This window comes from Culex quinquefasciatus, chromosome 2 (genome assembly GCF_015732765.1).
Source record: "Culex quinquefasciatus strain JHB chromosome 2, VPISU_Cqui_1.0_pri_paternal, whole genome shotgun sequence".
Lineage (NCBI taxonomy): Eukaryota > Metazoa > Arthropoda > Insecta > Diptera > Culicidae > Culex > Culex quinquefasciatus.
The window spans coordinates 14,765,400-14,791,991 of record NC_051862.1 but is presented as its reverse complement, the minus strand read 5'-3'; the positions used below and the strand labels follow the sequence as shown (position 1 = coordinate 14,791,991).

Here is a 26,592-nt window from a genome sequence, read left to right as displayed (position 1 = left end):
TCTAAATCACTTTAAAGTAGTGGGTTATACTTAAACTCGACAATGAAAAATAAGACAGCGAAAAAAATATTGTGAATCGATTATCCGAAGTGAAATCTTGCCAAGGCCTTCGGATAATCGAGTCTGGACTGTATATTTAATACCATTTATCGCCCGTTATCGTCGATCGAATTATCAAAATAATGATAACGATAGAACCATCTTTATTAATCCATGACCAGTGTATCGTTAACAACCTTGCTCGTTGGATTTATTTACGACTCGTGCTGAAATAAAATCTTCTTAACTACTAAACTACTATTTCGAAATGTTCAGAAAATTATAAATTTGTCAATGATTTTTTGTAGATTGGACCTCTACCTGCTGAAATACAAAAGAAAAATCAAATTTTCAATGTCGAAAAAATTAAACATGTGATCTTTCCGATAATTTACAAAAAAAAATTATCAAAATTCAAGAATAATATTTTAAACCGGCCCGATTTGATACCTAAAACCATTTTCGTTTAACATTCACAAAAAAAAAGAACTTTGCAAAATAACCAAAAATGCCATCTTTTAAGCTATGCAACAATGCGTTCAAATTTTCTCTCTAAGACCCAACCCCGCCTGCAAATGGGACTTCGATCTAAGAAATCGCCAAAAAAATTAACAAATTTTAAATATTTTAATGATTTTACTTAACCTCAGTTTTATCGTGTACGTACATGCAATACATGCACACGTAGACAACTCTAAAAAGCATTGTCCACGTGTAGTTCCCGTAGAGAACGACCGGAAGTTTTTAATGAAAGAGTAACGGAAATTTCTCAAAAATAATCTTGCAACGTTTTCATTTTTGCATAACCTTTATGCAACACATATACAAGTAAACAAACTTCTCCAAACTCCACTTACCTTCCCGATCCTTCCGCATCTCCCCTCAAACCTTGCCCTTAAACGACCGATACTTGCGGAAGCCCTTCACGATGTCGGTGTACACATTCTTGGCCGCCTCGTCGCACGTCCTCAGCAGATACGCCGCCGAGTGCTTATCGTAGATCGCAACCAACCCATAGCAAATGTTGTGCACATTGCGCGCGATCTTCTCGTGCAGCGTCGTCGCGCGCTTCGCCTCCGTAATGCTGCCGATGATCTGCGCCAGGATGTACGGCGCGCAGATGCGCAGGTCCTTCTCGACCTTCTTCTCCGCCAGGGACATGATTCTGAAGAGGGGGAAAAGGGGTTTTTTGAAATTGTTGTGGATGTTTGAAGGAGGGACTTACTTTTCCAGTGGGAGCAGCAAGTCCGACAGCGTTAGGATCTCAAAACTGTTCAGCGGTTGCTCCGCGGGTCGATCTTCCTTGTATTGGATGACCGCGGCCATTAGGCCGTTGTAGACGTTGAAGTAGTGCGGCAAGCGGTTGTCCACGTAGTTTGGCCGGGTGGTCATTAGGAGGTAGAGGACGTCGCTGATCAGGCGATGAAGACGGTAGAATGGCTTCTCTTCACCGTCTTTGACGGTGAACTTCCGGATGTTGATGCTGCTCAGGAACTCTACGATGTTGTCCATGATCGAGGGAGTTAGGGTCAACTTGGGTGAGAGTAGAGAGTTAAAAACTGAAAACAAAAAGAATATTACAAAGATCTTACCTTTGGATTCGCCACCATCGCTACGAAGCAGTTCAGAACCTCCTCCAAGCAGTCAGGTTCCGCGACGTGCTTCTTCAAAATGCTCATTGCCATAACCGACTTGGCCAAGACAGCCCCGAACGCCCTCACGAAAGCCTTCTCGACTTCCGGAGCTACCGCCGTGCCAAAGGCAAACTTCGCCAGCGTCGTGTAGACCCTCATGATGTACCGTAACGTTTTGAAATCCGTCCCAGTCGCGGCCTCCGTCTCCAACCGATCGAACCGCTTCGTCAGCTTGCCCGGACTCTCGTGGTGAGTCAAAAAGTTGGCAAAGATCTTCGCGTTCTGCGACTGGAAGTGCCCGTCGACGTCCGAGTCGTCACCAGCTTTGTCCACCGATTCTTCATTAAGCTCAACCTCCGAACGAAGTTGCGCCAAAAATCCATTCCAGCGATTCTCCACAATGGACTCAACGCGATCCGCCTCCAACCTCAAATAGTCCTTATGCTGAAGCGCGTTCAGCAACAACCCAGACGCAGCCGAGCTCTCCAACTTCAGCGCTTGCTCCGCGCACCGCAAGAACTTCCCCCTCAGCTTATCTCCCAACTCCTGCTTCTTCACCGCTTTGTACCGAATTATCAGCGAGCAACCCTTCAGCAGACTCTCGAACGCCTCCTTATCCTCCTTCTTCACCGCCTTCGGCTCCTTCTCAACAATAAAGGCCTCAATGGCCTCAACATAACCGGAAATCAACTCGCCCAGCTGCGCAGCCGGGATCAACTTGCGGCGATTGGCGCTGTTCTTCTGCAAGCAGTTGAACACCAGCAGAACCAGCTCGAAGCGATCATCCTTTGACGATTGCGATTTGAAGTTATCGAGAATCTGTTGGAAGGCGGCGAAGGCTTCTTCCGAGAGGTCGACTGCAGTTTGGCGGAACAAAGCAATTGTTAGCGGGGATGATTGGCCGAAAACGGCGATAAGCGTTTCAAAGTTGAGGAACTTGAGCAGGTTCGGGGTGGTGCCGTAGATGAGTTGTTCTGGAAGAAGGAGAAAAATGCAAGTCTAATAAAAATATTGAAAAGTTCCGTAATCCAAAATTTAAAAACATTAAAATTTAAAAAATAATATAAAACTCCTAAAATTTCTAAAGTTTATTGATTTTTAAAATTTTTAAAATTCTTAAAATTTTTAAGATTCTTAAAATTCTTAAAATTCTTAAAATTCTTAAAATTCTTAAAATTCTTAAAATTCTTAAAATTCTTAAAATTCTTAAAATTCTTAAAATTCTTAAAATTCTTAAAATTCTTAAAATTCTTAAAATTCTTAAAATTCTTAAAATTCTTAAAATTCTTAAAATTCTTAAAATTCTTAAAATTCTTAAAATTCTGAAAATTCTTAAAATTTTTAACAATTAAAAAAAATTAAAATTCTTTTATTCTCATAAAATTAAAACATAAATAAATTTTATTTTTTTTATTATCAAATTTGTTGATTCTTAAAAAAATTCTTAAAATTCTCAAAAATCTTAAAATTTATAGAAAAAATAAATTCAAAAAAAAATCTTAAAATTTATAAAGCTCTTGAAATTTGTAAATTTTTTAAAATTATAAAATTCTTAAACTTCTTAAAATTTGTAAAATTTGTAAAATTCTTATAATTTGTAAAATTCTTAAAATTTGTAAAATTCTTAAAATTTGTAAAATTCTTTGAATTTGTAAAACTCTGAAAATATGAAAAATTGTTGAGATTTGTAAAATTGGTGGATTTGTAAAATTGTTAAAATTTTGTAAAATTGTTAAAATTTGTAAAATTCTTAAAATTTGTAAAATTCTTAAAATTTGTAAGATTCTTAAAATTTGTATGATTTTTCAAATTTGTAAAAAAATTAAAATTGTTAAGATTTGTAAAATGGGTTAAAATTTGTAAAATTGTTAATTTTTTTTAAATTCACGAAATTTGTAAAATTATTAAAATTTGTAAGCTTCTTAAAATTTTTATAATTCTTAAAAGATGTAAAAATTTTAAAATTTGTAAAATTGTTAAGATTTGTAAAATTGGTGAGATTTGTAAAATTGTTAAAATTTGTAAAATTGTTAAAATTTGTAAAATTGCTAAAATTTGTAACAATTTTAAAATTTGTAAAATAAATGAAATTTGTAAAATTATAAAAATTCGTAAAATTGTTAAAATTTGTAAAATTGTTAAAATTTGTTTAATTTTTAAAATTTGTACAATTCTTGAAAAAATTTAAGTTTTAAAAATTTGTTAAATTTTTAGTATTTGTAAAATTCTTAGTATTTGTAAGATTCTTAAAATTTGTAAGATTCTTAAAATTTGTAACAATTTTAAAATTTGTAAAATTGTTAAGATTTGTAAAATTGTTAAGATTTGTAAAATTGTTAAAATTTGCACAATTGTTGAAATTTGTAAAATTGTTAAAATTGTTAAAATTTGCACAATTGTTGAAATTTGTAAAATTGTTAAAATTTGTAAAATTGTTAAAATTTGTAAAATTGTTACATCTGTAAAATTGTTAAAATTTGTAAAATTCTTCAAATTTGTTAAATTCTTAAAATTTGTAAAATTCTTAAATTTTTAAAAGTTGTAAAATTCTTAAAATTTGTAAAATTCTAAAAAAATGTAAAATTCTTAAAATTTGTAAACCTCCAGAAATTTTTAAGATTCTTAAAATTAGGCCGTTGCTTATATTTTTTGAAGTTGCATTATACACCTGTCCAGTTGTTTTGCAATCATTAGTTTCAAAAATATCTAAGCATTGACGAAAATTTTATTTTTTGCGAAAAAAAAGTTTTTGCGATGCTGTGCACTGGAATTTCACAAAAAAAAAAACAAATGTTATTAATCCAGCCCAAACATGCTAAATATGAGTATCAATGCAGAAACATTCATTTTAGATTGTTTTCAGTTCATTTAACTTCTATTTTCATTAAAAATTTTATGTTTTTTGAAAAAAAAATATTTTTTTGCCCCCTGATTTTTTGGACCTTTTTTGAAGGGGGGGGCGACATAAACTTTGAAAAATATTTGCAACGGCCTTAGTAAACAATAATAAATTTGTAAAATTGTTAAGATATGTAAAAATTTAATATTTACAAATTTTAAAAATTTTGATATTTGTAAAACTGTTAAAATTAGTAAAATAACAAAATTAAAAATAAAAATAAATCAAAAATTGAATAGTTTCCTACCGCTTAAATTTAAAAATACAAAAAATCGAAAAAAAATCAAGGGTTTTTATAGAGACTTCACATAACCGAATCTCAAATATTTTTAAGTCTCCTTATTTTAAACTATTTCTTGAATTCAGGATGTGCAATCAAAATCTTTTTTTTCGATACAATTTTTGTTTTCGTCAGATCTTAGATTTTTTGAAAACTAATGATTGCAAAACAACTGAACTAGTGTAAAATGCATTTTAAAACACTTTTTTCATTTAAATGTGAAGACTATGCCTTGTTATTTGAATTTTTATATTTTTTTATTTTTTTGCCCCCTTGACCTCGGCCAGGGCCGAGAGACAAAAACTTTTTTAAATATTTGCATCGGCCTTATTGATGTTTTGAATTGTTAAATTAATTATATTTTCGAATTTGAGAACTCTGGAATTTATAAAATCTATGATTTTAATTAAAATACCAATAAAAAGTAAATCGTATAAAATTTTACTCACTGCTGATAACATTCTTGAACGCCGCCACAATCTCCTGCTGCTCACACTTGAACAGATCGGCAAATATCATCACTCCAACTCCCACGATGACCGTCTTCCGCTCCACCGCCATCTCATCGATCCTTATAAAATCCAACACCCCAAGCAGTTCCCTCAACTCCCCGTTCTCGACGTCCAGCACCGCTCCCTGCTGCTCATCGCCCTGCTTGACCTTCTTCTCGAGCAGCTTCTGCACGCGTGCCATCGTCTCACCCTCACTCCCTCCCTCGTAAATCCCCTCAAAGCTAAACTTCCTCGCCACGGAAGCTTTACAATCGCCTAGAACCGACTCCACCAGTCGCTTGTACGTGGTCAGCAGTGTCACCTCCATCAGCGCGTGATCGTTGCACTGCTGCGTCACGATTTGCTTAATTTCCGGGAAGCAACCGTTTTGAAGCAGCTGCTCGATGACCGCGGTTTTCTGGGGCGCTTCCAGCTGTTGGAGGAACCAGCCGTTGGTGGAGCGGTCTGCGAGGAGCCAGCGCAGCTGGGCGAAGTCTTGCGAGGCGAGGATCTTTTCGACGCAGTCCAGGTTTGGGGGTTCTTCGGTGGTTAGTTGGGTTTGACGGAGTTTTTGGAGGCGAACGCGGTTGTAGAGCGGTTCTTCGGCGGTTGGCACTTTTTGTTCTAGTTGGTTCCACTCTTCTTGGGTTAGGAATTCGTGAATCAGGTGGGTTTGGCTGTTTTCGATTGAATCCGGTCGGTAGTGGTGAACCACGAGGCGGTAATTACCGTAGAAATACAGTAGCTTCAAAAAGGACGCGAAAACGCGCGACTCCGTCACACTTCCACCGACCAACGCCCGTCCAAAGCTCGCCATCAGCTCGTCAAATTCGCCAAACTGCTTCTGCAGCTTCTCCCAGAACAGGTTGGTCTGCTCGACGAGGGTGTTTCCGGCGAAGAAGTAGCACAGCCAGCACACGGCAAAGTCCAGCTTGAAGAGTTCCGCCTCGCTTGGGTCTTCCGCGACGGTTTCCAGCTGTTCGGCGAGGTAGTCTTGCATTTTGCGCCAGTAGATGAAGCTGCGCTTGGTGAGCAGACCGCGCACGTAGTCGAGCATGGCGTGGCCTAGGGCGCCGTCCGAGTCGGGCCAGGCGAACGAGAGGGACTTGAAGTGGTCCTGCAGTTGGAGTTGGGAGGGTTTTTGGGTTGAAGCTTCCGGGTCTGATGGGTAGAGCAGGTTGAGGTAGTGCTCTGAGTCGTCTGGATCTTGGGAGTCTTCTCCATTTTCAAGCTTTCGTCGTTTGCCAGGAGTTTCCACTGCCGCAAGCGATTTCCTCTTTTTGGAACCTTTCCTCAGCTCTTTCAGCGTGTCACCCAACTCATGATCGTCCAGATAATCGCCCAACTTCAAGAACAACTCTTCGCGGAAGTTCTCACTCCGATTAAGCTTCCCAAACAGATCGATCGTCGAAATCAGCATCGCTTGGTATCGTCCGAGCGCCTGCGGTCCCTTCTTCGTGAACATGCCCCTCAGGATGATATCGATAATGCTCGCCTCCAGGATGAGCGGATTGTACTGGTTGATGGTGCAGATCAGGGCGAAGATGTCCGCGAGGTACGTCTCCGACGAGCTGTACTTGTCCAGGAAGTCCTTCAGCTTGACGGTGAAGATTCCGGTGAAGTCAAAGTCTTCCACCAGCTTCTGGTCGATTTTGATAAAGTACTTCTTGAGCAGATGAAACACAAACTTGGTCAGCTGGAAGATTTGGTGCATGTCGGAGAGGATTGACTTTTCCGCGTCGACGAAGACGTGCAGCAGGAAGTACTTGAGGAACAGCAGGATGTCCAGCTTGACCTCGCGATAGGCCTTCAGATATCCCTCAATCAGAATCGCAATTACATGAAGTGGCAATTCATTCGCATCGAAACAGCTCATGAAGAGGTGCTTCTTCGAAGCGTCCGTAACGCGATTGTACTGCGGACCTTTCCCGTCCACAAAGTAGATTTGCTTCAGCAGATCCAGCAAATTCTCCTGGCAGTCCAATCCCCGAGACTTCAACTGCAAAACCACTTCGCACAGCGAAGGAAGGATCGTGGTGAAGGCTTTCTGCCACTTTTCTTCCCCTCCGGCAGACTTCACGTAAATCCGAATGTCGTCAAAGATCCGCTTGATCGTGTCCTCTTCCTCGTCCTTTTGGAAACCATCTTCCAAAAACGAAAGGTAATATCGCAGCGCAATCCCCAGAATCGTCCCGTAGCTCGAATAATCAAACTTGTAGAAATTCTTGTACTTTACGTCGAACGCCACCGTCAGGAAGCTCTCCAGCAGCACCCTCGTCTTAACGATACTCTTCCCCTTCCTCAACTTCTCGAAAACCTCCCCCAACCTGGGAATCAACCTCGGCGGAAGCGCATTCGAGGGGCACGGCAGGGCCAAAAACTCGTTCACCAAAGCCCACCGCCCATCGAACCCAGCCGGGTCCTGCTTGGCCAACTGCTTCGCGTATCCGCCCAGCCCGTCCAGAAAGTGCTCGAAAATGACCTCGTACTTGGACATGTAGTAGAAGCTGCCCGACTTCCACAGCTTGATTCCGTACGACAGGTTGGCGTGAAAGTCCTGGTCCGGAATTGTGAGGCGTTTGAGGATTTCTAAAAACGAACAAAATTTAAGCTAAAATCACTCAATTTATTAACACACCGAACTAACCTTCTTTCATTGCCATTTTTGGATCGATTTCACACTATTTAACCACTTAAAACTATTGAAAACAACTCGAAACGAACGCGAAAAAATTCCGTAGTCGTGTGGCGCGCGGTACCAAAATAATAAACACACGTGCGAGTCCGCGTCCGGCCCGAGGGAGAGAGAACTGTCATAACAAAGTGCACTGCGAGAGCATCTAGGGGGAAAAAAGTGAGGTTAGAGCGGTTAGAGCGATGTAAATACGGTGCCCTATCGGCGCTTTGGTTGTTTGTTATGGTTTTGGGGGTGGAAATTTGAGGCGACGCGGCAGAAGAGAGAGCGCGCGCGAAGCATAAGTTGAGGCGTTGCGTTGAACACGCGCGTGAGTGAGCGTCCATGGAGGCGCGAGGTGAATAATTTTCAAAAATGTGAATATTTTTAGATTTAAAAAAAAAAAATGAGCCTCCTATAGTAAAATAAAATAATAAGTGCAGTCTTCATCGTAGTGTCTCGGAGTGCCCCAAGGTGTGGTTTAAAGTGAAATATGGAGCAATTTGAACTCGTTTTACAATGTTTTAGAGCAGAATAAGGCCCCGTTGAACATGATTTTTAAAATGTATGTTGTCCATCGACGCAAATATCCGTAGAATTGTCTAATCCCCAGATTTTTTTCAGGATTTTAAAATCAAGCCATTTATATCAAATGCTTAACAGCATAAATTTGAAAAAGGCCTGATTAAAAAAAAATATTATAAATTGAAAACTTTTTTACATTGAAAATAGGACGAATAGTTGCAGACAAATCGTCAGTTGAAAAAATTGAGCGAATTTATAGTAAATTTCAATGTTTAATATTTTGTCCGATTTCCGGATAATTGTAGCGACATTTTTCAGCCATCTAGATTTTTTTTTAAATTCAAAAATTTGCATTTTTCTACCTTTGATTAACCCTTTAATGGGTACGTTTATTAAAAAATAGAGTACTTTCCATTGCATATTTAATAGACTCTAGCAAAAATAACTTTTTGGTGGGCATTCATCGAACTATGTGCCATATCCTTAAAATGAGCTTGATTGGGCGTACCATAAACCGGGTTAACTTTACGAGCCAGGGTGAGATTGATAGGTTGACATTTTTTTTAGTAAAATTAAAATCAAATTTACTAAAACTTGGTGTATTGATTAGTAAAATTATGTCTATACTCTCGATATCGGACATTCAAAACGAACTGCATTATTGGGTTCCGTGGATAATTTTACACTAGGAACTTAGGTTAAAATACGTTTTTAAATTTCAAGTTTTAAGTGTTATTCAAAGAGAATTAATTTTTTTCAGATTTATAGGCATTTTAAGTAGAATAAATTTCTTAGTAAATTGGCAAATATTAAATAGATTTTAGAGGCATCCAAAATTGGTTTTTTTTTATCGAAAAACAATATAATGAGTTTTGATTAAACTTGGAACTTTTAGTTTACTTAATCTCAAATTAATATAAATTTTATTAAAATTTAATATTTCTAGTTAAACAAACATTTATTTGTATTTTTTTCAAACGCAGAATTAAACGTAACCTCACTTAGGATCAATTTGACGTTATCAATTGAAGTTACAAACTTGTATGCGGAAATTGGTGAGACATACAATCACCCCGGCTTTTGAAATAATAACTTTTAATTATTTTTTTAAGACTGTTGAAAACAAATTTTTAGAAAATATTACATGGCCATTGAGTGGCCTATCCTAGTACATGTTTTAAAAATATAAATTTTGAAATATTTGAAAAATGAATTGAAATCTTATCAATGTCAGTGAATTTTAAATGGGATTAAACCCGCAAAAAGACCTTTTTTTTAAATGTCTTTTTTGAGGACTTTGGCTACTTTGGAAGGTTGAAAATTTGGTTCGTTGAATATTATCTCTTTTTTAAGTAATTTTATCTTAAGGTGAAGCCGTTGATCATTTTCAAAGAAAATTGATCATCACTATAAAATATTCTGTATTAAATTCAATTTAACGAATTTCAGCACCAAAAGGAATCAGCGTGTGCCGGTTGTTGCCTTCTTGAAGCCACTGAAAGAATTTTTGATCTAAATCAATTGTGCTTCAAAATTTATATAATTTTGTGGCACAGTCATTGACGTCCTAGTTGGCAATCATTGATTAATGACGATTTCCATAACTTCACAAGTAATGGGATAATCGTTACCAAAAGGAATCAGCATGTGTAGGGCACTATTCTAAACAACTTGTTGAAGGAATTTTGTCAAAATGTTGAAAGCGACGCAAAATTTATATCTTTGAACGAAAAATCATGACAATGATGGAAGTCTTCACGTTAAACATTTGTAAAAATTTTAATCTGATGAAAATTCTCCAGAAACTGATATAAATATCTGATGTAATATTACACTTTTTTTGAAACAAAATCTGTCACCATTCCCTGATGAAAATTACCATATTTTTTCTGTGTTTACTGGCATTGAACTCAGCTAAGGGATCATCCATAAACCAAGCGATTTTTTTTAAATTTAAACCCCCCTCCCTATCTTTTTTTTATATAAATCGACGACAACGTCTTTTTTTATAGATTGATGAATTTAAAAAAGGCCATAATTTTCTGTGGCTCAACCAGCGATGGAATAATCATCATCAAGAGAAAATCTTTGGACGTTAATAAAAAAAACGTAACTTAATCCACCCTTAGGTGGTTGGTGCCTTCCTCTCATTTCTAGAGTGATTACAATCCCCTAAAGTGTCTACATGATTTATGGATCTCCCTAACGTGATCGCAGCACCTAAGAGGTCCAAATAAAATAAAATACGAGTAAAAAAACAGACTTCCTACAGACTTTTTGTCAACATTATACAGACACCGCCTTTCAGGAAAATGGCATCCCTCTACAAGGCTTTTTTCGTGGCGATCAGACGGGACCATTTGAGGTTATGTAAATTCAGACCATTTTTTAAACTGCTTGGATTGTTAGATAGGTAGGTCAGATCTTGAAAATTCTTGATCCACAAGAAAGGTCTTCTCATATGCTTTCTAAAAATATATAACATGTGAGGGTTTCATGAAAAAACCACCCTTTTTACCATAATTTTAATTTAATATGAAACAGTTTTTTAACATAACTTTTTAAATACATGAGAAAACTGCATGAATTTAAATAGCAACTTAGGGGACGTTAAGTCGGATCGATTAAACCCATTCCGGCCAAAATCGGTTGAGCCTGTGACAAGATATTCCAGTGACATTGATTTGGTACACATGTCTACATACAGCCAAACACACAGACATTTGCTCAGCTGGTGATTCTGAGTCGATATGTACAAATGAAGGTAGGTCTAGGAGGTCTAACTAAAAAGTTCGTTTTTCGAGTGATTTTATAGCCTTTCCTCAGTAAAGTGAGGAAGGCAAAACGTTACTTAATCCACCCTTAGGTGGTTGGTGCCTTCCTCACATTTAAAGGGTGCTATCCAAAATAGACACAAAATGGCGGTGTTTTTCAGAGTTTTATCAATTTTGACTCATTATTCATACCACTAGATTGGGTAGTCAGATCTTCATATTGCAGGGCACTTATGTGGTTACAACTTATGATAGGGTAGTCAGATCTTCAATCCAATTCGTGCTCGTTGAAAAGGTCTTTTAATTACCTATCCAAAGATAGGTCGCATGAATATCATGAGATAAGATGAGATGATCATGAGATCCGGCCTCCAAAATGTGCATAAATAACACTTAGGTGTTTATAAATTTTGATAGGGTTGTCAGATCTTCAATGTCTTGGACGCGTTGGAAAGGTTTTTTTGATTACCTATCCAACGATAGATCGCATGAGTGATCCGGAGTGAGATCCGGCCTCCAAAAAGTGCGTAAATAACACCTAAGTGCTTATAACTTTTGATAGGGTTGTCAGATCTTCAATATCTTGGACGCGTTGGAAAGGATTTTTGATAACCTATCCAACGATTGGTCGCATGAGAGATCCGGACAACGTTTTCATCAAAATATATGAGATCCGGCCTCCAAAAAGTGCGTAAATAACGCTTAAGTGCTTATAACTTTTGATAGGGTTGTCAGATCTTCAATGCCTTGGACGCGTTGAAAAAGTCTTTTAAATACCTTTCTGAAAATGTATAGCATGACGGGTTTTCTTACAAAAACCACCCTTTTTACAATTTTTCGAACTTTTGTTAAAATTGTTTTTTTAGCATAACTTTTGAAGTACTTAAGAGCGAGTCCACGAGCAAAGCATACCCATCTCGCATCGACCTCACCAATCTTCCTGAAATTTTCAGGGGTTGTTTGTACATATAAAACTAGCATCTGGCCAAAATATGAGCACTCTAGGTCAACGGGAAGTGGGGCAAATCGGGACACGAAGTTTGAAGGTTCAAAAACGTCAAAAATCTTAAAAAGGCTATAAGTTAGGCAAAATTCAATTTATTTTCAAAATTCAAAATGCATCTGAAAGGGCTTAAAAAATGTAACAAAATGCAGGGTAGAGCATCCCAATTGGTTAAATCTAAAGGGAGTTATTGGCATTTTAGTGAAAAAATAGCATAAATTTCAAACTCAAATAAAAAAGTGTTCCATCCAGATATCAACTCGGTTCGACCTGCAGCTTGTAGGGGACATCTGGGACTACCATCTGAGACTGAGAACGCTTTGGGTAAGGCAGTTTAACATATTAAATAGACACTTTTACTTTTAGTGAATTTTTTGGTCATAAATTTTTGCTCGAGGGACCCCTTAGATCCCATCTTCTGGTGATAATTTTATCATATTCGTGTTCCTGAGACAATTTCACTATAGAAACATGCATAAAAATGTTTATTTTGATCCATTTTAACCCTTTAAAAAATAAAAGTTAAAAAATAAATAAAAAGCTGCTTTTTCTGGTGTCATCTAGCATCCTTGGAAACGAGCTTGATTTTCAAAAAATGTGAATCGAAGATTTTTTTTTAACTTTTATTTTTTAAAGGGTTAAAATGGATCAAAATAAACATTTTTATGCATGTTTATATAGTGAAATTGTCTCAGGAACATGAATATGATAAAATTATCCCCAGAAAATTGGATCTAAGGGGTCCCCCCAGCAAAAATTTACGACCAAAAAATTCACTAAAAGTAAAAGTGTCTATTTAATATGTTAAACTGCCTTACCCAAAGCGTTCTCAGTCTCAGATGGTAGTCCCAGATGTACCCTACAAGCTGCAGGTCGAACCGAGTTGATATCTGGATGGAACACTTTTTTATTTGAGTTTGAAAATTATGCTATTTTTTCACTAAAATGCCAATAACTCCCTTTAGATTTAACCAATTGAGATGCTCTATCCTGCATTTTGTTGCATTTTTTAAGCCCTTTCAGATGCATTTTGAATTTTGAAAATAAATTGAATTTTGCCTAACTTATAGCCTTTTTAAGATTTTTGACGTTTTTGAACCTTCAAACTTCGTGTCCCGAATTGCCCCACTTCCCGTTGACCTAGAGTGCTCATATTTTGGCCAGATGCTAGTTTCATATGTACAAACAACCCCTGAAAATTTCAGGCAGATTGGTGAGGTCCAAACGACGTCCCATACAAAGGGGTATGCCCTGTTCGTGGACTCGCTCTTAACTAAACTCCATAATTTTTAATAGGGACCACAGGACGGATCGAATGAGGCCAAAACGGACAAAATCGGTTTAGCCAGTCTTGAGATAATCGAGTGACAATTTTTTGATCAACATCCCACCACACACACAGACATTTGCTCAGAATTTGATTCTGAGTCGATAGGTATACATGAAGGTGGGTCTAGGAGGTCTAATTGAGAAGTTAATTTTTCGAGTGATTTTATAGCCTTTCCTCAATAAGGTGAGGAAGGCAAAAATGAAAATGATTTTTTTTGCGATTATTCCATCCCTGGGCTCAACAGTTGTCTTTTTTGTTCCACTGAATCACATCAAAATCGGGTTTTGGAAAAAAATGTAGCTGTTCATTTCTGAATTGTCGTCATCATTACCAACACCATTGCTGAAGACACCGAATCGAACGTAAAATCCCTTCTCGGGATAGAGATTTTGAGATACTTATATTAAATTTTTCTTTGCTTCTAAAATATAGGGAGACTTTATTTCTAACCTAAACTAACTAAAATTGTCAAAATGTTTTATAATAAAAATGGCAGCAGTCCATATTCGTCATAAGTGTTTTAAAAATCATCCTAATAAATTATTGATATTTTGAAGTAAAAAAAATGAGACCATCATGAAAGCCTTTTTCAATAAATAGTGATATTTGAGATTTTTTATGATAATAAGAAGTACTCTTTCTGTATGTTCGATATTATAAATCAAATCATTGCTCACAATGTTGATGATCATGAAGACGCTTTCAATTTGAAATAATTTAATTAAAACTTTGCGCTCTCTTTCATTGATTAATGATACCGCGCTTAAACTTGAAAGAAATTTCAATCGATATTCTCAAACATTCCTATAAAAGCACAACATACACACACAGAAAGCAACACAAAATTCCACAGATGGCGGAATTACTCCACAGCGGAGACACCACATTGTGACGCACTCGCCAACATTCCCCCATTCCAGCAGCCAACGTTCCTCTATAAATTTTCCCTAGGCCTAATCTTCCTTGATGTGCTGCCTTCTGGCATCTTTCAGCTTCGACGAAAGCCATAAAATTCAAGCCTAGCAGCGAATTCCCCCGAGGCATTTCCGCAGCATCCCAAAACATTTCACCCTTGAAAAATTAAACAAACAAAACGACGATTCCGACGACGACGACGACGACTATAATACGGAAAAGTGCCTACACAATTTAATCTTGTAGTCGTCGTCAAATAAAACACACCTTAAATCCCCTTTCCAGAGTTTTAGAGAGGGGGTGCGGAAAATACAATGGAAAACTAAAAAAAAAGGCGGCGGAGGGGTGGTGGTGGTTGGCAATATTCGAAATTGGAACGACGAGGGAGGGTGGTTTTTCCACCACCCCCTCCAGAATTTTCCTCAAAAAGCAGAAACAGTTATTGGGGTTGGCATTCGGGGGTTTTCTTGCCGGATCGTTGGATGCAAACTTTAAACGTTGAACAAAATAATGTGTTATGATCCTTTTTTAAACAACAGCAGTTTTCCCCACTCCAAACGTCTCAAAATCGAGGGAAGGATGTTTTTCCAAACAAGAACAATGACGTCATCGTGATTTTCCATTCTCCCCTCCTGTTGTAGCTGCTGGCTGCTTTTGGTTTTGGTTTTTGTTTGAGAAACATTTTCCACTTTACAAAACTTGTGTACCACCACCACCACTCATTGTTGGTCGAGGCTGGAGGTTTTTGCCGTTCGTCACGGATCGGTTCAGCAGAGCAAGTGCAATAAATGTCTTTTCGGTGGGTTTGCTCTCTCCCGCAGAAGCGGGGCTTAAAGATGGAGGTAGTTGGCAAAGTTGATTAAAAAGTTGTATCGTTTTGATGGGATATCTATCCCACAGAATGATAAATATATGTTTTGAGATATACATTAGTTGGCAACTTTAAAGATATTCAAGTTTTCTTATGGGTAATTCTCCGCCAACTCACACAGCAGTTGCCCCGACCCCTCTTCGATTTGCGTGAAACTTTGTCCTAAGGGGTAACTTTTGTCCCTGATCATGAATCCGAGGTCCGTTTTTTGATATCTCGTGACGGAGGGACGATACGACCCCTTCAATTTTTGAACATGCGAAAAAAGAGGTGTTTTTCAATAATTTGCAGCCTGTAACGGTGATAAGATAGAAATTTGGTGTCAAAGGGACTTTCATTTAAAATTAGATGCCCGATTGAATGACGAACTCAGAATTCTGAAAAAACGTATTTTTCATCGAAAATAACACTGAAAATGTTTTAAATACTCTGACATTTTCCGTTAAAACGAAGTCGACTTTATAGCTGTCGGCCACCATTGCTAGTACCAACCACTAGTGTCTTCCTTTTTATCTACAAGGACTTCGCCGCCCTGGGCTCCTAAGTGTATGAAAGTATGGCACGGAGCGACGGCGCCGAATACCCATATTTACACAAAGAATTCTAGAGCGCCCGCCGCGGGATTCGAACCAGCGACCTCTGGATTATGAGTCCAGTGCGCGGTCCGATTGATCCACACGGGCGGGACATTTTCCGTTACTCGACTGTAAATTTTTTGGAACATGTCATTTTAAGGAAATTTATTGTACTTTTCGAATCTACATTGACCCAGAAGGGTCATTTTTCATCTTGAACGAAATTTTTTATTTTAAAATTTCGTGTTTTTTTCTAACTTTGCAGGGTTATTTTTTAGAGTGTAATAATGTTCTACAAAGTTGTAGAGCAGACAATTACAAAAAAATATATATAAACATAAGGGGTTTGCTTATAAACATCACGAGTTATCGCGATTTTACGAAAACAAGTTTTGAAAGAGTTGGTCGTCGTCGATCATGCCCGTTTATCGTCACCCGCGTCAGACACGGACGACGAAACAAAGAGAAACGCAAATTTTAACTTTTTCAAAACTTGTTTTCGTAAAATCGCGATAACTCGTGATGTTTATAAGCAAACCCCTTATGTTTATATATATATTTTTTTTTAATTGTCTGCTCTACAACTTAGTAGAACATAATTACACTCTAAAAAATATTCCTGCAAAATTAGAAAAAAACACGAAATTTTAAAATGAAAAAAAAATGTTCTAAATGAAAAAATTACCCTTCTGGGTCAATTTTTTAGATTCGAAAAGTACATTAAATTTCCCTTAAAATACCGTGTTCCAAAAAAAATACCAGTCGAGTAACGGAAAATGGGAGAATTTTTTAAAAAATTTTTTTTTTTTTTTATATGAAAAATACGTTTTATCGGAATTCTGAGTACGCTAGTGCGTCTATCCCGGGAATTCCCGGGACAAAAATCCCGGGATTTTTCCTAAACCGGGAATTCTCGAATCCCGGGATTTAATATAATTTGTCCCGGGAATTTCAGAAATTTAAAAAAAAATATTTTGGTCTGGAAATTCAGATTTGGTTGTGAAAATAGTAGAACAATAAAATGAATTAAAATTTGTATTCAGCAAATCTCAGCATTAAATTGGCTTTTTAGGAAAAAATATTGTAATTTTAATTAACAGGTCCGCGAAATGCCTAGTGCTTTAAATTTTTTTCTCTATTATTTTATTTTTTTAAGACTGGATATATTTACGTATATTTTCAATTTTAATTTTGAAAAAAGCAATCTCATATCAAATTATTTATAATCAAACACCGGCATCTAGGGCAAATACGTACAAATGTAACGAATAAATACAGCTATTAACGGTGCACAGCAACCAGAACTTTTGCACCCAGATTTTTGTTGCAGACATTTTAGTATCTTCAAAACTACGGGTACTATCGAAATATTTTTTGATTCTTCCCCTAAAATACTGTCCACAAAGTAATTTACAACAAAGTTTCACTAATTTTACAATCTCGTAGTTGCAGGATTGGGTCCGTAAGTTTGACACTTTTGGAATAAGAAGACAACAACATCCTTCGTTGCTGTGCACCCTTAAAGCAAAAAATAATCGCATGACGTTTTGATGACTTCGGTTAAAACAGGAACAGAACAAAACAATTTGTACTTCCAAATGTAATGCTCCAAAATCTCCTGTACCTATTTAGACTGTAATTCTGATTTTCCCTCGGTTGACGGTAGTAACTTGAAGATAATTTGTAAAATATGTTTTATATAAAACAATGAATTCAAAACTTATCTAAAATTTTACATTGACTGGTATCATTTTATTTATTATCGTTTTTTGTTTTTTAGACATATAACATATTTTTTTAAAGCTGTTTTAGTCTTGTCATATCAATATATATATAAAAGAAAAAAATATAAAAGAATTCCAAAGTTATTTTTGAATAGGTCCGATAAACATTTGGAAGACAAAAGCTTATTGGACCTTTTCAAAAAAAAACTCAAGAATTATGAAATTTGATTCGCAAATAAAAAAAAAATAATCATACTGGAATTAAAAATAGTAGTTGATATAAAATCCTAAACACCACAAACACAAAAAAAAATTTTAGGCTATTTTAAAACTGCCGTCTTTGTTTAGATTGAAGTGAGGATTATCACCATTTGATATTATTAAGCTAACTCAATGATTTTAAGCTTGAAAACATAACAAATATAATGAAACATAGATTTTATTACTGATTCAAAAATTTCCCGGGATCCCGGGAATTCCCGGGATTCCAAAAATATTTTTCCCGTTTCCCGGGAAATTCAAAACACGGGAAAATTGAACGCCCTAGAGTACGCCAATCGGGCGTCAAATTTTACATAAAAGTCCCTTTGACACCAAATTTCTATCTCATCACCGTTTCAGGCTGCAAATTATTGAAAAATGCCTCTATTTTCGCATGTTCAAAAATTGAAGGGGTCGTACCGTCCCACCGTCACGAGATATCAAAAAACGGACCTCGGATTCGTGATCAGGGACAAAAGTTACCCCTTAGGACAAAGTTTCACACAAATCGAAGAGGGGTCGGGGTAACTTTTCCCGATTTCGTTTATTTGAGTTCAATTGGGTACTAAAGCCCTATGCCAATTTTTATGTACAACGGTAAAAAACACGATTAAAAACCATTTCTGATCACTTTTTTTTATTTTCATGCAAAAAAAAATATTGACAAGACAACATTTTTTCGATGGATTAACTATGGTCCCCTTGGAAAGAGCTGTCAAGTAGGAGCTTTTCTGTCAAGAAGGACCGCGAGGTTAATTTTTCAAAATTGATTTAAAAATCCATTTTAAACTTTTTGTGGTCGTACAAAGGGTCATTGTACTCAGAAAAATATGCTTTATCGCTGTAAACAATAATATCAGCAATCTAAGCTTCATTTTAGGACCCAATTGTTAAATCAAAATTTGACAAAGTTTAATTCTTGTTTCATTTCTCTTATTTTGCTACCTCATAATTCATCAAACCTGTTCATGGCTTGTTTCAGCTCACAACTCAAAGTGAAATAATTTAATTGACTTCCTTTTCATCCCAGGTCAATCAACCAAGCAAAGTCAAACCACTCTCCAGAAAACCCAAAACCCCCCAAATGACTTTCTGATTTTCCTCAGACACAAGACCTGGATGCTTTGTGCTTCTTCGTTCCGGCCTTTCATCAATCCTGGGGCCTAAAACGAAATTGATTTTCACGACTCATCAACCGTGTTGATCCCATAATAGAATCACAATCCAGCCACTGATTGCTTCCAGTTCCCGGAAACCTGCTAGCAACGCTCTAAAGCAGCAAACCGAAAATCCAATCATTTGGCTTCCGATTCCTTTAGCCAACCCTATTTTGGAAAACTGTGGAAATTCGAGTTTTGCTTTAATTAATCCAAAATTGATCAATTTTATCTGTGGAACCACTACCCACGCGCAGTCGGAGTTTGTCCAATTAGAGATGAGCCCGGAGATAATAATCGTGAGGCTCAGATAAAACTTAGGGAGCGAAATTTGCTGCCGGAACTTCCAACCAGCATCCGATCGAGCCGGGAGCTTCCGTGTGTCGGTAATTTGAAGCTTCAATTTGGGATTATAAATTTTATTAACGCCCTTCATTCGACAAAGGAAACCGAGGGGAATGTCAACCCGTTGCTCAGTTTTAATTCCACGATGATGGTGGCCCGGGCGCGTTTATGGGCCCTCGCTTCGATGAGTAAAACTAATTTATGGTGTTTTATAGCTGAAAGCCTCAAAGTGTCACACTGTTTTGTGGGGGGCGGCCGACAGATGGAATTTCCCCCTTTTATGAGAGGGGTTTTCGGGAGAAAGTAGAGGAAGAAAGCGTCCAATAAATCTGTTCCAATGAAATTAAAGAGATTTTCCAGTTTCACACTCAATTTACAGTGTGTGTGGCTTCGTGATGAATCATGATTGTAAATCAAGTTAAATTTCTCGGAAATCTGGACGAGAGTTGATGTTATCAATCTTTAATTTCCCAGAATAGGTGTTATTTGCTCAACCTACAATTTAATCTGTTTGTTCAACTTGACATGTTTTTGAACTTTTGTTCTCATAAAAATAAGACTCAACTGAGCAACTCAGCAATCGAAGGACTTTGCTTAATTTTTTTCTTGGAATTCGTTTGAAGTCAAAGAATATGTTTAATTGTATATCGTCTAACAAATATTTTTCCCCAGTGTTCCTCAATAAAAATCAAACAACTCCCATTATTCTCTGAAGCCGACGTGCCATCTTGATTGCTTTATGAACTGTTTCACCCAATCAGAACGAGATGAATTGACAGTGCAGAATTAAGTTAGAATCGGAAGGGACCTTCCTTTTTCCATTACGGAGCAAATTTGGTCGTTTCTTGGCTTGATAAATGGTGTTCACCTTTTTTCATATTTTTTTCAGAGAGAAATAAATCAAACTAGATATTAATAATTTGCTCAATTTTCTGTTGTAGAATGAAACGATGATGTTATGAAATAATTTAGAGATTTCAATACCCTGAATTGTTATGAAAAACAGTGTTTGCCAAACAGTTATTTTAAATTCGGTTTTTATAATGAGTTTAGATTATATTGAAATTCAAATCTATTTAGAAAAAAATGACTCGAGGCCTTTCTTGACAGAATGAAACTTATTTGACAGGTATTTCCATAGGGACTAGAGTTGATCCATCGCAAAATGTTGACCAATCAATTTATTCAAATGTGTTTTCATCAAAATGTTATCAAAGATCAGGAATTGTTCTTCTAGTTCATTCTTTTATTGTTGTTTATTAAAATTACTTTTATTCTGTCAAATCGGAGAAGGATTGGATTTCTGAGCATTTACCTCTAAGCAATATTATTGCCAAAGTATTAATAATTCGTTGCAGTTTATCTCAATTGCATTGAGCGATTGTATGACAAAAGGTCGAAAGACATAAAATCGAATGGACAATAGGTCGAATGCCAAAAGGTCGAATGGACAGATCGACAAAAGGTTGAACGTCAAAAGGACAATAGGTCGAATTTTTTAAATTTTTTTTTCCAAAAAAAAACTTTTGATGCTTAAATATTGAAATTTTACTAGTATATTCTTTATAATTTAGAGGTCTTCTGAATAAAAGCTTGCCCTTGGATTGCTGTAGACTTTTTGAAAAGGGTGAGGGGGGTAGGTGGGGTTTATCTGTAAAAATATAAATAAATGCGATCGATTTTTTTTATATACAGCTATATTTTTATGCCAGATTTTTCTAAGGATCTAATGTAACTAATGAAGGATAGATTAAAAAAGGATAGAAAACTTGCAATTAAGAAGCAATACTTTTTTCATTTTTTGGAACTGTTTATATTTGAAAGATTGGAAAAGTCACTAAAATATTCCAGTTAATTTTTTTATAAGTGATTTTTTGCAAGTTTTTATTTAATCTACAAAAAAAACAATGGTTGGAATATTTTAGTGACTTTTAAAAGTAGTATTTTTAATAAGAACCGCTCATATTTGAAAGAATGGAAAAAATCCCAAAAGCATTACGCCAAATATAGGTTTTTAAAAATAAAATAAAAACATTAAAAATATTTTAAAGGTCGAACTTTTTTTTGTTGGAAAAACTGCTCATGTTTGGAAGAATGGAAAATTTCACAAAAATATTATGACAACCAAGAAGAGGTTCTTTTTAAAAATAAGAATAAACTTCCAGAATATTCAACCTTATGTCTTTCGACCTTTTGGCATTCGAACTTTTGTCAAGGACATAAATTCCTTTTGTCCTTTTGTCACACATCCATAATGAGCAATGTGCAAAATCAAGCAAAACATTGTAATAGGGTCCTAAGCCCAATGTTAATTTTTCTGTATAACTTAAAAACACGCTTAAAACCCATTTCCGATCACTTTTTTCTATTGACAGGGCAACATTTTACGATAGATCAACTATGATCTATGAAAGAAAAGAGCTGTCAAGTGAGAAAAAAAAATATTTTTCAAAATTATAGGACATATTCAAAAAATAATAATCTAGAATTGATTCAAAAAGCCATTTTGATGATTTTTAACCAGCTTCAGTTTTTTGGTTTTGTTCTCGACTTTTATAATAACTCCTTGTTCAATTAAAAAAAGGATCTTTATTGATTTCTAAAAAAATATTTTCACAAGGCGGTTTTTCTATTTCGAAATGGTTGAAATAACACTCTATTTGCAATCATTTTCTTAACAGATTAATTACCCTTCTGTTTATTTTTACAACATGGCCATTCGATGATATGGTCCTTAATCCAGTTTTATTGGGAATAACCCCCAACCTCCATTCTAGACAGCCCTTATCAATATCACCATTTCACCGTTCATTTCATCAATAATTTCGTTCATCGCACACTCGCGCTCGGATACATTCACTCGGTGATAAATTATGATCGATCGAATGGGCTTGTCTATCGAAACGCCACTCTCACTGCATGTGAACTGAAGTGCGAGCAGTGTTGCCAGCCGAAATCCCCCGCCAGCAGCGCATAGTACAAACGGGCGAAAATCCAACCTTTTCGACCCTCTTCCAGATGCAGTTGTCGATAAATCATTTCGAAAATAGTTTTCGATTAGTGTCCTTCTTTTTTTTTCGCTGTATTATTCTTTTTTGCTTTTATTTTCCCATCAGGTTTTAGTTCGCTGCGTCTGGCGACGATGGCGCTGTCAATTCCGATGAGGGGCCACTCAATCACGTGTTTAATCCGGTGAAAATGGCCAGCAATCACGCCTTCCCGATTCGATGTGCTTCAAGCTATGGCAGGGTTTTTGTGGAAAAATTCGGTGTTTTTCCAGCTAAATAAAAGTTGAAGCAAAATTTTGACTACAGCTATTTCCGTCCCACATGATTAATAATTTTCAAAAGAAAAAACTAACAAAAAGTGACTACCTCAATATTGTTTCTGCCAGATCAGAACCAGAACCATTAATCATCACTCAGCGGCGTCAGAAAGCTGAAATTTTTCCACCGTCAGGGAAATTACTTTATCGGGAAACCCATTAACTTTATTCATTTCGGCCGAAAAAAAGAAAACCAGCCCACGTTCAAGCGCCACGTGGTGGTCGTAAAAAATAGAACCCGAAAATTGCCACAGCGAGAAAGAGTCATCTTCCTACGTTGGCTGGGGTTGCACGGACAGATGCTCGGAAGTGCAACGCCGGTCCCCTTCCGATTTTTTTTTGTTTCGGGATTAATTGTACGTGACTGTCTTTTTTACTTTGGCTGGCCAAAGCAAACATCAATAAATTAGAAGTAATTTGTTAGTTATTATGAAAAAGTGAGGATTTTGAAGTTTGGAACGTCCCTCAAACTCGCTTTTTTACGGACGAAAATTGAACAAATTTGAGGGAACTGCTTGTATTTAAACAGCGAAAAAAGCTGTCTATTTCGCTGCATTCCATCTAACTGGAAACGAACAAAATTGGCAATAATGGTGTTGACGTTGGGGGAGGGTTGGATTTGCCGTCTTTTCAGCGAACAAGAAACACCGTTCATTTTAGTGATCTTAATTGCTAAAAGCTGTTTATTAAACATTAGTAATTTGGTTAAACTAGATATAATTTTACTCACAAAATAGGTTTCCTAACCCAACTTCATTCCCAACTTAGAGCAGCAATTTGGTGCGTTGCGAAAACTGTAACAAATAATTCTTAATTTTCCTCCTGCGGTTTACGCCCACCAACTTACTCATGAATTCTTTTCACTGACTTTTCTACAATTCAAACGCACTATCCTGATTGGACATCCCAGAATAAGTCTGTTTTAACTGAGATTAAACAGAATATCAAATTACTCGCCTACTAATCTTGTGCGTTAACTCTTCTTATTCGCTATCGCTCAGCTAGATATAGACCGTTGCTCACCATCGCCTAACCCTACGTTAAGATCTTCTAGTTCGTAAGCACATCGGCTATTTCAGCGGCAACATTTCCCCGACCGTAAGAGTGGTCCGGCGTTCCGGTCCACTGTTACCTCCTCTCGTGCTAGCAGCCGATGTTACTGATAGTTGTCCTACGAAATGCACCGCTCTGGTACTCGAAGAACCTGCATCACTCGATGACTTCCCACCGGGATCGATTTGGAACCACTGGATCTTTTCCTGCCTAGGAAACTGACCCAGCAAGGTTCTGCTACGGTATGATCCAGACCGTCCCAGCTCACCATCTCCGATCTTTGCAGTCGAGTGTGAAACAGCAGTCCTCGGTACTCCCACTTGATTCATGTTAACATTATTGTTGAACCACAAACGCACTATCTCATGCTGTACGTCTGGCACCACAACCGCTTCCACGACCGACTGCGACTTCCGTGAGTACTGTTGATTGATGGCTTTCGTGTATCCTGGGTTGTTGTGATCACCTTCTTGCAGCTGCAGTGGGAACATCATTCTGCCAGCTGTCACACCGCTGAACCACTTCATACCAAGGATAAACACACTTTTATCCCATGTTTCGGAATTCGGCAACACGATTTTCAACACGAACAGTTTGTCAAATTGTTCATGCCATGTCGCCGAGACTCCGCAAATCCCCTCCTGCTGCATTGATGAACTCATTCGGCGTTCATTCTGCCCTGGTTGTCCAACCAGCTTTCTCTCTTTCTCAAAATTCTCTGCACCGGAATATTCATTCCATCGACCGATGGTGATAGACGTGCAGATGAACATTGGCTCATCGTGAGACTTGCCCTTCGGGTTTAGTCGCCCTCGCTGCGTCATCGAACAAACGACAAGCGGCGATCCAGCATCTTGCAGAGGTGGTACTTGTTGGTTTCGTCGTTCCGGCAAACGCTGCGTCTCCCGGTCCTGAACCGCTCGTTCTGGAATCGATCGCTGCTCTTGTTGATAACTGAGTTTCTGCTTCCCAGATTCCCGATTCACCATCAGCTGATCCTGAACGAGTTTCTTCGACGACACCAACCCACCGAATTCCACCTCCAGCTGTGCTGCCACATCTTGTAAACAACTCTCAACGACGTTTGTTTTGCTCGCAGATCTTTTGTTTATCGACGAACTGGACTCGTTTATAAAAAGACAAGAACTGCTGATAGATTTGTGAGTGTCGTTGTCGTTTACACACGTTTGTACAGTAGGTGTGAGTGTGAACGGTAGTGAGCTGACGGCAGTTTTTGCTGCTTCCCATCCTCGACATGTAGTTTCTCCCAACGATGACATCCAATCCGCGTCATTTCGGGACACACCAGCAAACGTCCTTACTGAAGTGTATTTGCCGGCTGATGGCTTGTTGCTATCCACCCCGGCACCTACTCCAGATGTCGTACCGATTGGGTTGTCCTGACCCGATTGTACTGTCTTCGTTGCCTCCACCGTCAAGTTGGAAGACTCACAAAATAGTACCCGATGCTGCTCATCCTCCTTCTTACTCTCCGCACTCTGCTGTGCAACCGTGCCTCTAACCTCAAAACGTCCCAAACTCATAATCTGCTCTTCCCGCAATCGAAAGGAGTTTTCACACTCCTCTACCTTCTGCTGCAGCTCCGCTTTGGCGATTTCGTAGTCCCGTTTAATCCGCGCCTGAATCTCAAGCCATTCTCGCTGCTTCGTGGCCAACGCCTCCTGGGCAGCAAGTTGATCCTGGCGTAATTGTTGAAGTCGTGCCGCGTAAACTTCCCTGCATTCTTGGCGATACTGGTGGCTAATTTTGGTCGAACCGCTTGGCAAACGGGCGTTCCTGGTAGCGTTTGCGTCGGGCAACCCCGACCGGCATCGACAATAGCTCCACATCGTGTACACATCCGGTTTACCGCATCTCCGGCAGGGAAGTTCCCGGCTGTTCGCGATCGGCATCTTGATCGGAACTATTTTCTTTTAGTGTTGACGTTGGGGGAGGGTTGGATTTGCCGTCTTTTCAGCGAACAAGAAACACCGTTCATTTTAGTGATCTTAATTGCTAAAAGCTGTTTATTAAACATTAGTAATTTGGTTAAACTAGATATAATTTTACTCACAAAATAGGTTTCCTAACCCAACTTCATTCCCAACTTAGAGCAGCAATTTGGTGCGTTGCGAAAACTGTAACAAATAATTCTTAATTTTCCTCCTGCGGTTTACGCCCACCAACTTACTCATGAATTCTTTTCACTGACTTTTCTACAATTCAAACGCACTATCCTGATTGGACATCCCAGAATAAGTCTGTTTTAACTGAGATTAAACAGAATATCAAATTACTCGCCTACTAATCTTGTGCGTTAACTCTTCTTATTCGCTATCGCTCAGCTAGATATAGACCGTTGCTCACCATCGCCTAACCCTACGTTAAGATCTTCTAGTTCGTAAGCACATCGGCTATTTCAGCGGCAACAAATGGAAAGGAAATGACCTTTCCGACTTTAAATCCATTCTACTCCCAATTTAACTTGTTTTGCGCATTTAGAGAACTATTTAAAAAAAATCATGATTTCTGCATCTGAAGCAGAATTGAAAAAAGTATCTCTGAAAAGTATATTTATTTTTTTAAATAGTTGTGTTTTTCTCGTTAATATTTAATATCGTTAATCCCAAACAAGTTGGATCAGAAAGAGACAAATTCTATAAAGTATTTTTATACATGCAGAAGTTTCAGAAGAAAGCTCCCAAACGACGAAATTT

General features: G+C 37.5%; 1 protein-coding gene and 2 long non-coding RNA genes across 3 annotated transcripts; all 3 read right to left on the bottom strand.

Annotated features, from left to right (window-relative positions):
• Nucleotides 1-828: 828 nt before the first annotated feature.
• On the bottom strand, nt 829-8,133 carry LOC6049828. The gene is made up of 5 exons (XM_038255052.1): nt 7,991-8,133; nt 5,302-7,932; nt 1,632-2,647; nt 1,265-1,572; nt 829-1,204 (listed from the first exon to the last, which is right to left on the bottom strand). Exons 1-5 carry the CDS (start codon nt 8,004-8,006, stop codon nt 922-924), a joined length of 4,254 nt encoding a protein of 1,417 aa, XP_038110980.1. The 5' UTR covers nt 8,007-8,133; the 3' UTR covers nt 829-921.
• A 15,280-nt stretch (nt 8,134-23,413) lies between these two features.
• Nucleotides 23,414-23,728, bottom strand: LOC119767703. The gene is made up of 3 exons (XR_005277662.1): nt 23,670-23,728; nt 23,553-23,616; nt 23,414-23,501 (listed from the first exon to the last, which is right to left on the bottom strand). It is a non-coding gene; the product is annotated as an uncharacterized LOC119767703 (long non-coding RNA).
• A 2,008-nt stretch (nt 23,729-25,736) lies between these two features.
• Nucleotides 25,737-26,125, bottom strand: LOC119767745. The gene is made up of 3 exons (XR_005277689.1): nt 26,067-26,125; nt 25,950-26,013; nt 25,737-25,898 (listed from the first exon to the last, which is right to left on the bottom strand). It is a non-coding gene; the product is annotated as an uncharacterized LOC119767745 (long non-coding RNA).
• Nucleotides 26,126-26,592: the final 467 nt, after the last annotated feature.

Bases quoted from the DNA above. Each gene is read 5' to 3' on its own strand.
- LOC6049828 (XM_038255052.1), bottom strand. The intron at 1,573-1,631 runs GTAAGATCTTTG...CTCTCACCCAAG, and splicing joins CGATGGTGGCGAATCCAAAG to TTGACCCTAACTCCCTCGAT. The intron at 1,205-1,264 runs GTAAGTCCCTCC...CCCCCTCTTCAG, and splicing joins TTGCTGCTCCCACTGGAAAA to AATCATGTCCCTGGCGGAGA.